Source organism: Somniosus microcephalus, unplaced genomic scaffold, assembly GCF_052327205.1.
Source record: "Somniosus microcephalus isolate GS21.2 unplaced genomic scaffold, FLI_Smic_1.0 unresolved_chr3, whole genome shotgun sequence".
NCBI lineage: Eukaryota > Metazoa > Chordata > Chondrichthyes > Squaliformes > Somniosidae > Somniosus > Somniosus microcephalus.
The window spans coordinates 2,514,297-2,529,230 of NW_028225181.1; the positions used below are offsets into that span (position 1 = coordinate 2,514,297).

The following is a 14,934-nucleotide window of genomic DNA, read 5'->3' on the forward strand; positions in this document are numbered from 1 at the left end:
CAACAAACAAAGGCTCAAAGCGACATTACCACAATATAAAGAAACCCCATCACCAGTATTACATTAACACCTCAGGGCAATCTGATTAAACCTTTCCTTCCAAAACCATTTAAAAGCCCCGTTTACAGACTTTTTAAAACCCTTTTAAATTCCTTATAAATCCCTAAAAAACATTTTAAACGCCTTTTAAATCCTACATTAAACTGCTTTTAAACACCATTAAACCCATTAATAAACTCCTTTTAAACATTTCTAAACACCTTATTAAACTCCTATTCAAAATCGTTTAAACTCCTTATTAAACTCCTTTTAAAACCCATTTAAACCCTTTAATAAACTCCTTTTAAACACCTTTTAAACTCCTTTTAAAAACCATTTAAACCCCTTAATAAACTCCTTAATAAGCTCCTTTTAAACTCCTTTTAAACTCCTTATTAAACTCCTTTTGAAAACCATTTAAACCCCTTAATAAACTCCTTTTAAACACCTATTAAACTCCTTATTAAACTGCTTTTCGACTCCGTTTAACACATTTTAAATCCTACATTAAACTGCTTTTAAACACCATTAAACCCATTAATAAACTCCTTTTAAACAACTTCTAAACAGTTGAAATTCCTTTTAAAAACCCTTTAAACCCCTTAATAAACTCCTTTTAAACACCTTTTAAACTCCTTATTAAACTCCTTTTAAAAAACATTTAAACCTCTTAATAAACACCTTTTAAACTCCTTTTAAAAACCTTTAAAATCTCTTATTAAACTCCTTTTAAACTCCTTATTAAACTGCTTTTCGACTCCGTTTAACACATTTTAAATCGCTTTTAAACACCGCACACCACCGCTCCTGGACACTGTCCATTAGGAACAATTCAATGAGAAAACTCAACACAACACACCCCAATATTCCCACCCACTTCAGCCCACACACCCCACCCTCTGACCGCACTCACCCCACCACTTCAAATCACTGACCCCACCTCACCCCACCCACTGACCCTCACCCCCTGACCCAAATCCCTGACACCACTCCTGACCCCACACAACCCACATCCCAGCCACCCAATCCCCACTCATCACACCCACCTCACCCCACTCACCCAAAACCTGACACCACTCCCTGATACCACTCACCCCATCCCAGCCCCTCACACCCCCTCACACCACACCTGCCCCTGACCCCACTCACCCCACATCCCATTCACCCCATCCCCCCCCACTCCTCCCACCCACCTCATTCCACTCATCCAAAACCTGACACCACCCCCTGACACCACTCACCGCGCCCCAACCCTCACACCACTCATCCCACCCCCACCTCAACACACTGACCCCAGCCCCTGACCACACTCCCTGTGGCCACTCACCCCGGCCCCATAAATCTCACCCCATCCCCCATCCCTGACAGCACTCAACCCGAATCCCTACCCTATCCCCTGACCCCACTCATCCCACCCATTTCCCACCACAACTCACCTCAACCCCCACCCCACTCCCTGTCCCCACTCACCCAGCCCCGCCCACCTCACACTATTCACCCCACCCAATCACCCCCATCCTCAACAGCCCCCTCCCCCCCCCGCTGCTCCTGGACGCTGTCAATGTGCCCAGATTCGGGTTGAAGTTCACCCGCTGTCAATCCCTGATCTGCCGGGTCATTTCCGTTTCTTCTTTCCAGCTTCATCCTCCTGTTCTCCGTGAAACTGCAGCGCGAGTTTCTTGCATGGGAGGTGGTCTTTCAGCATGTCTTGTACCTGGGAATGGACGGATGTCCCTCAGTGAGGTCCAATAGAAAGGTGTCGCAGTTACACCGTACATTAACAGGGGCTCTCAGGGAACATCACCGAGTCCCTAAAACATAGGGAATCCCCTAACATTAACACCAGCGAATCCCCTCCCCCTTAAAACCAGGCGACTCCGCTCCCCTTATCATCACGCCATCCACTCCCCTTACACCAGGGAATCCTCTCCCCCTTAACACCAGAGGACTCCCCTCCACTTAACACCAGATCAATCCCCTCCACTTAACACCAGACGTCGCCTCTCCCCTTAACACCAGGCGACTACCTCCCTCTTAACACAAGGGGACACCCTCCCTCTTAAAACCAGGGATAGCGCTCCACTTAACAAAAGGGGAATCCGCTATCCTTAACACCAGTCCAACTGGGGATGGTTAATCAATCCCAACTGGGAATGTTCATTGAATGCCAACTGGGGATGGTCAATCAAAGGCAACTGGGAATGTTCAATCAATGCCAACTGGCGATGGTCAATCAATGCCAACTGGGAATGGCCAATTAATGCCAACTGGGGATTGTCAATCAATGCTAAGTAGGGATGATCAAACGATGCCAACTGGGGATGATCAAACGATACCAACTGGGGATGATCAAACGATGCCAACTGGGGATGGTCAATCAATGCCAACTGGGGATGGTCAATCAATGCTAAGTAGGGATGATCAAACGATGCCAACTGGCGATGGTCAATCAATGCCAACTGTGGATGGTCAATCAATGCCAACTGGGGATGGTCAATCAATGCCAACTGGGAATGGCCAATTAATGTCAACTGGGGATTGTCAATCAATGCTAAGTAGGGATGATCAAACGATGCCAACTAGGGATGATCAAACGAAGCCAACTGGGGATAGTCAATCAATGCCAACTGGGGATGGTCAATCAATACTAAGTAGGGATGATCAAACGATGCCAAATGGTGATGATCAAACGATGCCAACTGGGGATAGTCAATCAATGCCAACTGGGGATGGTCAATCAATGCTAACTAGGGTTGATCAAACGATGCCAAATGGGGATGATCAAACGATGCCAACTGGGGATGGTCAATCAATGCTAACTGGTGTTGGTCAATCAATGCTAACTAGGGATGATCAAACGATGCCAACTGGGGATAGTCAATCAATGCCAACTGGAGATAGTCAATCAATGCCAACTGGGGATGGTCAATCAATGCCAACTGGGGATGGCCAATCAATGCCAACTGGGGATGGTCAATCAATGCCAACTGGTGATGCCAATCAATGCCAACTGGTGTTGGTCAGTCAATGCCAACTAGGTACGGTCAATCAATTCCAACTGGTGTTGGTCAATTAATGCCAACTGGAGTTGGTCAATCAATGACAGCTGGAGTTGGTCAATCATTGTCAACTAGGTACAGTCAATGAATGACAACTGGTGCTGGTCAAATAATGCCAACTGGTGTTGGTCAATCAATGACAGCGGGAGCTGGTCAATCAGTGCTAACTGGTGTTGGTCAGTCAATGACAGCTGGAGTTGGTCAATCAATGCCAACTGGTGTTGGTCAATCAGTGCCGGCACACCCGAGAATGAATGAAGAATAACTCCCTCACCTGCCGGAGATAGGCTTCCTTTTTCGCGGGGGTGTCCAGTTTGTTTTTGCCGATGTACATCACTTGGACCTCGGCACTGACCTTCTCACACTCCTCCTTCGACAACTTCAGCACCCCTGGAACATTAAGTGGAAAAGGCTTCAGCCAAAATGCCCAAACCCCGCCCAATGCCGAGCAGAGTTAGAGGCAGAAATAAAAACCGGGTACAGGGAGGGGGCATAGAGACGGCAAACCCGGAGTGCAGGTCCAACTGAGGACCTTCTGTTCTGGAAGCTGAACCAGGGAACGTGGATCTGTGTGTACAATTCCAGGCCCAGTCGCTGGTTTCACAAAGCACCCTCTGACCCGACCACCACAATTCTCCACAGCAGCTCGAGAAGGCAGCCCCACAGCTACAAATTCCAGGGCACTGGGGAGGGGCAATAAATGAGGACCCACTCCGGCTCCTAACTCCTCACAGTCAAAAGAAGCACAGCAAATGGGAGGGGGAGTGGTTTCAAAGAAAGAGTGAGAAGTTTGGGGCTCTTTTCTCTCGAAAAGAGAAGGCTGAGGGATTACTGGATAGAGGTCTTTAAAATTCTGAAGAGGTTTTGATATGGTAGATGTAAAGAAGATGTTTCCTTTTGTGGGAGCGTCCAGAACTAGTGCGCATACATATAAGATGGCCACTAATAAATCCAACAGGGAATTCAGGAGATACAGGAAACTTTGGTTTGTCCGGAGGTTGTATGTCCGGAAACCTCGATCTAACAGCAGAAATCAGCAGCCGTTTTGGTTAGGTTTTTTTTCTTCTCCTAGCATTTTTATAACAGTCAGGCTCTGGAAAGCATCTCTGTAGCTTAGCAACAGCTTCAGAGACGCTTCCAAGGTACGGGCCCAGTGTTTACAAGCTGTTGCTAAGCAACAGTGTTTGTTGTCAGATACGGCGATGAAAACCTCCGTATTCCTCAACATTAGCGCTGTTCTATCCGGAAGTTTTGATCGATCGGCAGCAGCTTGGTCCCGTCAGTGCCGGATATCACGAAGTTTCCTGTGCTTCTTTACCCAGAGAGTTGTGAGAATGTGGAACATGCTAACAAAGGGAGTAGTTGAGGTGAATAGCATAGATGCATTTAAGGGAAGCTAGATAAACATATGAGGGAGAGAGGAATAGTAGGATATGTTGATAGCGTTAGATGAACAGAGGTGGCAGGAGGCTCGTGTGGAGTGTAAACCCTGGCATGGACCATTTGGGAAGAATGGCCAGTTCTATTCTACGTAGTTAATATTGGGAGAGACTGGGACTGAACTGTCAAATTATAAAGCAGGATATTTGGGAGGTTCCATAGCTGAATGTCCGAGGGTGTCGTCAGGGACTGAATGTTTCCGGGATTGGACCCTGGAATAGTCTGATTGGATGGGTCCTACCAGAAGCCGGCTGATACCTGGCCTTGAATGTCCCTCCTCTGACGGCTTGCACTCAGCTTCTGATGTCGACCCTCCATTGGCTCCACGACTTGTCGTCTTCACCGAATCTGTAATGAAAGATCAGCCACATGGTAACTGGAGGATGGAGAACGAGCCCTGGGTCAAGAGTGGATCTTCCTGCTCGATCTGGGTCTAGCACAGCGCCGGGCCAGGCATTGAACTGATGGGCACCGAGACAAGAGACATTTCAGGACTGAAGGATCAATAGACAGAGAGAGATGGATAAATATATGTAGAGAGAGACAGACATGGGAGAATGAGTTATAGAGACACACAGAGGGAGTCTTGGAAACAGAGAGAGAAAGAGTGAAGGTAGTGACAGAGAGCCAGAGAGAGAGGGAAAAAAGAGGGAGAGAAACTGAATGAGAGGGTCAGAGACAGAAAGTGAGAGAGAGAGAGAAAGAGCAATATATGGGGAGAGAGAGAGACGGGGATAGAGAGAGAAAGAAAGACGGGGAGTGTGAGAGAGTGAGGAAGAGGGAGAAAGATAGCGACAGACACACGGAGAGAGACAGAGAATGACGGAGAGAAAGAAAGACTGATAACGTAAGATAAAGTCGGGGAGGAATGGAGACAGATTGAGAGAGAGAGAAAAAGAGAAATAGGTAGATAGAGAGGGAGACAGAGACAGCCAGAAAAAGAGAGAGAGAGACGAAGGAAAAGAGACAAAGAATGAACAGAAAGAGAGAGAGAATGAGCTAGAGAGACAGAGACAAATAAATAGAGACAGAGAGAGAGATAGAGAGTGAGAGAGACAGACAGAGGGAGAGAAAGATAGACAGAGGGTGACAGACAGATATAGAGCGAGAGAGAAAGAGAGGGAGTGAAAAAGAGTCAGAGAGAGAGAGAGAGAGACAGGAAGAGAGAGAGAGTTGTAGGGAAAAGTTGACAACCTATTACCCGTCCTGCCATGTGGAACACATAGTGACAAGCAACGAATCATGGGATCCCTCCATCCTCTAATCTGTTTCTTGTTAACATAACGTGCCTTAACTATCACAACAAGGCTCTTGTGTGGCGCTTTATCAAATGACTTGTGAAAATCCATATGCACAAAATATAACATCTCATATCGGGAACCGTCATATCAAGAAAGTTTCCGGTAGAATTATTCCCTCAGATTGTGTCTGGTGGCATTCATTTTGAAGCTGTCCCTTCATACATTGCCGCTATCCCAGATTTTTTGATGTGGGAATAATGGATCTTAGTTCAAGGTTTAGTCCAAGGCAAATATGTCTGCTGCGATTCCATGTGTTGTAAATCGCATTTCAAACAAAGCACTGGAGTTCATTTCTAGAGTAATTGAATTGGAATGCGGGGAAGTTATGTTAAATTTACATAGAACCTTGGTTAAGCCACACTTGGAGTGCTCTGCACAGTTCTGGTCTCCATATTCCTTGGTTAGAACACACCTGGAGCATTGTGCACTGTTCTGGTCCCCATATACTTTGGTTAGACCACACCTGGAGCATTGTGCACTGTTCTGGTCTCTATATACGAAATATGAAAAGGATATAGAGGCACTGGAGAAGGTGCAAAAACAAGGTTTACAAGGATGATCCCAGAACTGGGAAGGTACAACTGTCAGGAATGATTGAAAAGGCTGGGGATTATATTCTCCAGACAAGAGAAGGCTGAGGGGGGACATGATAAAGGTCATTATAATTATGAAGGGTTTCAGAGGTTAGACCTAGTGAGGTTCTTTCCACTTGTGGAGGTGTCAAAAATTAGGGGCCATAAATATAAGATAGTCACTAATATATCTTATAGGGAATTCAGGAGAAACTCCTTTATCCAGAGAGTGGTGAGCATGTGAAGCTCCCTACAAGGAGTAGTTGAGGCGAATATCATGGATGAATTTAAGGGGAAGCTAGATAAATTCGAGGCGGAGAAAGCAATAGGAGTTTCTACTGATACGGTGAGATGATGCAAGGTGGGAGGAGACTTGTATGGAGCCTAAACACTAGCATGGATCAGATGGGCCGAAAGGCCTGTTTCTGTGCTGTGAATTCCACGCCTCCAATTCTGTCGCCCAGTGTCAGAAACAAACCCTTCTGGTATCACAAGCTCCAGCGGTACTGCCCCTTCCTCAAAGGACACCGACTCCACCACTGATTCTCTCAGTCATATCCGGTTCTGGCACCTTTCCTGACTGTTCACCCTGATCTCAAATGATAAATCCGAGGAATCTTGGATAGAGTGCGGGGCAATCTGTCCTTTGAGAAATATCTCATTCGAGACTGGGTGATTCTCAGGGACTGAGCATTTCAGGAGCCACATTGGGTGCAGTATCTGTTTGAAGGAACCACACCAGAATGATACCAGAGGCTGAAGACCCCGATGGGACAGAGGACGATTTCTCAGTAGATTTTTCAGATGTTTGTTCCTCGGGTTCTTGAGTCGGGATTGTCTCTGGATCTATAATAAAGGCCACGAAACACGGGAGAGTGAAGGAGTGGGGGAGCACCGAACACATCATCAGGCTGATACAGGAGTCCGGAGAATGCCAGACTCCAGGCTTTAAATAACCCATAGTCATGTGACCCCAGTCACCTGATCCACTACAGCCAACTCCTGAAGTGACGATAACGTACTCCCCCTCAGTCACTACATCACACCACATTCAGTCACTACATTCCACTCCCCTCAGTCACTACATCCCACACCCCTCAGTCACTACATCCCACTCCACTCAGTCACAGCTGTCCACTTCCCTCAGTCACTGCATCCCACTCCTCTCAGTCACACCTGTCCACTTCCCTCAGTCACTGCATCCCACTCCGCATAGTCACAGCTGTCCACTTCCCTCAGACACGACATCCCGCTCCTCTCAGTCACTACATCCCACTCCCCTCAGACACTACATCCCACTCCCCTCAGACACTACATCCCACTCCACTCAGACACTACATCCCACTCCTCTCAGTCACTACATCCCACTTCCCTCAGGTACTACATCATACTCCCCTCAGATACTACATCCCACTCCCCTCAGACACTACATCCCACTCCCCTCAGACACTACATCCCACTCCCCTCAGACACTACATCCCACTCCCCTCAGACACTACATCCCACTCCCCTCAGACACTAAATCCCACTCCCCTCAGACACTACATCCCACACCCCTCAGACACTACATCCCACTCCCCTCAGACACTACATCCCACTCCCCTCAGACACTACATCCCACTCCCCTCAGACACTACATCCCACTCCCCTCAGACACTACATCTCACTCCCCTCAGACACTACATCCCACTCCCCTCAGACACGACCTCCCACTCCCCTCAGACACTACATCCCACTCCCCTCAGACACTACATCCCACTCCCTCAGACTCTACATCCCACTCCCCTCAGATACTACATCCCACTCCCCTCAGACACTACATCCCACTCCCCTCAGACACTACATCCCACTCCCCTCAGACACTACATCCCACTCCCCTCAGACACTACATCCCACTCCCCTCAGACACGACATCCCACTCCCCTCAGACACTACATCCCACTCCCCTCAGACACTACATCCCACTCCCCTCAGACACGACCTCCCACTCCCCTCAGACACTACATCCCACTCTCCTCAGACACTACATCCCACTCCCCTCAGATACTACATCCCACTCCCCTCAGACACTACATCCCACTCCCCTCAGACACTACATCCCACTCCCCTCAGACACTACATCCCACTCCCCTCAGACACTACATCCCACTCCCCTCAGACACTACATCCCACTCCCCTCAGACACTACACCCCACTCCCCTCAGACAATACATCCCACTCCCCTCAGACACTACATCCCACTCCATTCAGACACTACATTCCACTCCCCTCAGACACTAAATCTCACTCCCCTCAGACACTACACCCCACTCCCCTCAGACTCTATACCCCACTCCCCTCAGACACTACAACCCACTCCCCTCAGACACTACATTCCACTCCCCTCAGACATAACTTCCCACTCCCCTCAGACACGACATCCCACTCCCCTCAGACACTACATCCCACTCCCCTCAGACACCACATCCCACTCCCCTCAGACACTGCATCCCACTCCCCTCAGACACTACATCCCACTCCCCTCAGACACTACATCCCACTCCCCTCAGACACGACATCCCACTCCCCTCAGACACTACATCCCACTCCCCTCAGACACTACATCCCACTCCCCTCAGACACTACATCCCACTCCCCTCAGTCACTACATCCCACTCCCCTCAGACACTACATCCCACTCCCCTCAGTCACTACATTCCACTCCCCTCAGACACTACATCCCACTCCGCTCAGACACTACACCCCACTCCCCTCAGTCACTGCATCCCACTCCCCTCAGACACTGCATCCCACTCCCCTCAGGGAGTACATCCCACTCCCCTCAGACACTACAACCCACTCCCCTCAGACACTACATCCCACTCCCCTCAGACACCACATCCCACTCCCCTCAGACACGACATCCCGCTCCCCTCAGACACGACATCCCACTCCCCTCAGACACCACATCCCACTCCCCTCAGACACCACATCCCACTCCCCTCAGACACCACATCCCACTCCCCTCAGACACAACATCCCACTCCCCTCAGACACTACAACCCACTCCCCTCAGACACTACATCCCACTCCCCTCAGACACCACATCCCACTCCCCTCAGACACTACATCCCACTCTCTTCAGACACTACATCACACTCCCCTCAGACACGACATCCCACTCCTCTCAGACACTATATCCCACTCCCCTCAGTCACTACACCCCTCTCCCCTGAGACACTAAATCCCACTCCCCTCAGACACTAAATTCCACTCCCCTCAGACACTACATCCCACTCCCCTCAGACACTACATCCCACTCCCCTCAGACACTACGTCCCACTCCCCTCAGACACTACATCCCACTCCCCTCAGACACTACATCCCACTCCCCTCAGTCACTACATCCCACTCCCCTCAGTCACTACATCCCACTCCCCTCAGACACGACATCCCACTCCTCTCAGAAACTACATCCCACTGCCCTCAGACACTACATCCCACTCCCCTCAAACACTACATCCCACTCCCCTCAGACACTACATCTCACCACCCTCAGACACTACATCCCACTCCCCTCAGACACTGCATCCCACTCCCCTCAGACACTACATCCCACTCCCCTCAGACACTACATCCCACTCCCCTCAGACACTACATCCCACTCCCCTCAGACACTACATCCCACTCCCCTCAGACACTACATCCCACTCCCCTCAGACACTACATCCCACTCCCCTCAGACACGACATCCCACTCCCCTCAGTAACTGCATCCCACTCCCCTCAGACACTACCTCCCACTCCCCTCAGACACTACATCCCACTCCCCTCAGACACTACGTCCCACTCCCCTCAGACACTACGTTCCACTCCCCTCAGACACGACATCCCACTCCCCTCAGACACTACATCCCACTCCGCTCAGACACTACATTCCCACTCCCCTCAGACACTACATCCCACTCACCTCAGACACTACATTCCACTCCCCTCAGACACGACATCCCACTCCCCTCAGACACTACATCCCACTCCCCTCAGACACTACACCCCACTCCCCTCAGACACTACATCCCACTCCCCTCAGACACTACATCCCACTCCCCTCAGACACTACATCCCACTCCCCTCAGACACTACATCCCACTCCCCTCAGACACTACATCCCACTCCCCTCAGACACTACGTCCCACTCCCCTCAGACAAGGCATCCCACTCCCCTCAGACACTACATCCCACTCACCTCAGACACTACATCCCACTCCCCTCAGACACTATATCCCACTCACCTCAGACACTACATTCCACTCCCCTCAGACACGACATCCCACTCCCCTCAGACACTACATCCCACTCACCTCAGACACTACATCCCACTCCCCTCAGACACTACATCCCACTCCCCTCAGACACTACATCCCACTCCTCACAGACACTACATCCCACTCCCCTCAGACACTGCATCCCACTCCCCTCAGACACTACATCCCACTCCCCTCAGATACTACATCCCACTCCCCTCAGACTCTACATCCCACTCCCCTCAGTCACTACATCCCACTCCCCTCAGACACTACACCCCACTCCCCTCAGACAATACATCCCACTCCCCTCAGACACTACATCCCACTCCATTCAGACACTACATTCCACTCCCCTCAGACACTAAATCTCACTCCCCTCAGACACTACACCCCACTCCCCTCAGACTCTATACCCCACTCCCCTCAGACACTACAACCCACTCCCCTCAGACACTACATTCCACTCCCCTCAGACATAACTTCCCACTCCCCTCAGACACGACATCCCACTCCCCTCAGACACTACATCCCACTCCCCTCAGACACCACATCCCACTCCCCTCAGACACTGCATCCCACTCCCCTCAGACACTACATCCCACTCCCCTCAGACACTACATCCCACTCCCCTCAGACACGACATCCCACTCCCCTCAGACACTACATCCCACTCCCCTCAGACACTACATCCCACTCCCCTCAGACACTACATCCCACTCCCCTCAGTCACTACATCCCACTCCCCTCAGACACTACATCCCACTCCCCTCAGTCACTACATTCCACTCCCCTCAGACACTACATCCCACTCCGCTCAGACACTACACCCCACTCCCCTCAGTCACTGCATCCCACTCCCCTCAGACACTGCATCCCACTCCCCTCAGGGAGTACATCCCACTCCCCTCAGACACTACAACCCACTCCCCTCAGACACTACATCCCACTCCCCTCAGACACCACATCCCACTCCCCTCAGACACGACATCCCGCTCCCCTCAGACACGACATCCCACTCCCCTCAGACACCACATCCCACTCCCCTCAGACACCACATCCCACTCCCCTCAGACACCACATCCCACTCCCCTCAGACACAACATCCCACTCCCCTCAGACACTACAACCCACTCCCCTCAGACACTACATCCCACTCCCCTCAGACACCACATCCCACTCCCCTCAGACACTACATCCCACTCTCTTCAGACACTACATCACACTCCCCTCAGACACGACATCCCACTCCTCTCAGACACTATATCCCACTCCCCTCAGTCACTACACCCCTCTCCCCTGAGACACTAAATCCCACTCCCCTCAGACACTAAATTCCACTCCCCTCAGACACTACATCCCACTCCCCTCAGACACTACATCCCACTCCCCTCAGACACTACGTCCCACTCCCCTCAGACACTACATCCCACTCCCCTCAGACACTACATCCCACTCCCCTCAGTCACTACATCCCACTCCCCTCAGTCACTACATCCCACTCCCCTCAGACACGACATCCCACTCCTCTCAGAAACTACATCCCACTGCCCTCAGACACTACATCCCACTCCCCTCAAACACTACATCCCACTCCCCTCAGACACTACATCTCACCACCCTCAGACACTACATCCCACTCCCCTCAGACACTGCATCCCACTCCCCTCAGACACTACATCCCACTCCCCTCAGACACTACATCCCACTCCCCTCAGACACTACATCCCACTCCCCTCAGACACTACATCCCACTCCCCTCAGACACTACATCCCACTCCCCTCAGACACTACATCCCACTCCCCTCAGACACGACATCCCACTCCCCTCAGTAACTGCATCCCACTCCCCTCAGACACTACCTCCCACTCCCCTCAGACACTACATCCCACTCCCCTCAGACACTACGTCCCACTCCCCTCAGACACTACGTTCCACTCCCCTCAGACACGACATCCCACTCCCCTCAGACACTACATCCCACTCCGCTCAGACACTACATTCCCACTCCCCTCAGACACTACATCCCACTCACCTCAGACACTACATTCCACTCCCCTCAGACACGACATCCCACTCCCCTCAGACACTACATCCCACTCCCCTCAGACACTACACCCCACTCCCCTCAGACACTACATCCCACTCCCCTCAGACACTACATCCCACTCCCCTCAGACACTACATCCCACTCCCCTCAGACACTACATCCCACTCCCCTCAGACACTACATCCCACTCCCCTCAGACACTACGTCCCACTCCCCTCAGACAAGGCATCCCACTCCCCTCAGACACTACATCCCACTCACCTCAGACACTACATCCCACTCCCCTCAGACACTATATCCCACTCACCTCAGACACTACATTCCACTCCCCTCAGACACGACATCCCACTCCCCTCAGACACTACATCCCACTCACCTCAGACACTACATCCCACTCCCCTCAGACACTACATCCCACTCCCCTCAGACACTACATCCCACTCCTCACAGACACTACATCCCACTCCCCTCAGACACTGCATCCCACTCCCCTCAGACACTACATCCCACTCCCCTCAGATACTACATCCCACTCCCCTCAGACTCTACATCCCACTCCCCTCAGTCACTACATCCCACTCCCCTCAGACACTACATCCCACTCCCCTCAGTCACTACATTCCACTCCACTCAGACACTACATCCCACTCCGCTCAGACACTACACCCCACTCCCCTCAATCACTGCATCCCACTCCCCTCAGGGAGTACATCCCACTCCCCTCAGACACTACAACCCACTCCCCTCAGACACTACATCCCACTCCCTTCAGACACTACATCCCACTCCCCTCAGACACTACATCCCACTCCCCTCAGACACTACATCCCACTCCCCTCAGACACTACATCCCACTCCTCTCAGTCACTACATCCCACTTCCCTCAGGTACTACATCCCACTCCCCTCAGATACTACATCCCACTCCCCTCAGACACTACACCCCACTCCCCTCAGACACGACATCCCACTCCCCTCAGACACTACATCCCACTCCCCTCAGACACTACATCCCACTCCCCTCAGACACTACATCCCACTCCCCTCAGACACTAAATCCCTCTCCCCTCAGACACTACATCCCACACGCCTCAGACACTACATCCCACTCCCCTCAGACACTACATCCCACTCCTCTCAGACACTACATCCCACTCCCCTCAGACACTACATCCCACTCCCCTCAGACATTACATCCCACTCCCCTCAGACACGAACTCCCACTCCCCTCAGACACTACATCCCACACCCCTCAGACACTACATTCCACTCCCTCAGATTCTACATCCCACTCCCCTCAGATACTACATCCCACTCCCCTCAGACGCTACATCCCACTCCCCTCAGACACTACATCCCACTCCCCTCAGACACGACATCCCACTCCCCTCAGACACTACATCCCACTCCCCTCAGACACTACATCCCACTCCCCTAAGACACGACCTCCCACTCCCCTCAGACACTACATCTCACTCCCCTCAGACACTACATCCCACTCCCCTCAGATACTACATCCCACTCCCCTCAGACACTACATCCCACTCCCCTCAGACACTACATCCCACTCCCCTCAGACACTACATCCCACTCCCCTCAGACACTACATCCCACTCCCCTCAGACACTACATCCCACTCCCCTCAGACACTCCATCCCACTCCCCTCAGACACTACACCCCACTCCCCTCAGACACTACATCACACTCCCCTCAGACACTACATCCCACTCCATTCAGACACTACATCCCACTCCCCTCAGACACTAAATCTCACTCCCCTCAGACACTACACCCCACTCCCCTCAGACACTACACACCTCTCCCCTCAGACACTACATCCCACTCCCCTCAGACACTACACCCCACTCCCCTCAGACACTACATCCCACTCCCCTCAGACACTACATCCCACTCCCCTCAGACACTACATCCCACTCCCCTCAGACACTAAATCCCACTCCCCTCAGAAACTACACCCCACTCCCCTCAGACACTACATCCCACTCCCCTCAGACACTGCATCCCGCTCCCCTCAGACACTACATCCCGCTCCCCTCAGACACTACATCCCACTCCCCTCAGACACTACGTCCCACTCCCCTCAGACAAGACATCCCACTCCCCTCAGACACTACATCCCACTCCCCTCAGACACTACATCCCACTCCCCTCAGACACTATATCCCATCA

The 14,934-nt window shown here is 51.5% G+C and overlaps 1 protein-coding gene across 1 annotated transcript in view; it reads right to left on the reverse strand.

Moving 5' to 3' along the window:
* Positions 1–1,572: 1,572 nt before the first annotated feature.
* The window catches only part of LOC147091172 (uncharacterized), a 201,895-nt gene continuing 188,533 nt past the window's right edge, over positions 1,573–14,934 (reverse strand). The window contains exons 8-10 of the mRNA XM_085976668.1: positions 4,797–4,886; positions 3,373–3,488; positions 1,573–1,753 (exon numbers count right to left, since the gene is read on the reverse strand). Coding sequence (XP_085832794.1) covers positions 1,655–1,753; positions 3,373–3,488; positions 4,797–4,886 — 305 coding nt within the window. The 3' untranslated portion in view covers positions 1,573–1,654. The remainder of the gene's footprint in view (positions 1,754–3,372; positions 3,489–4,796; positions 4,887–14,934) is intronic.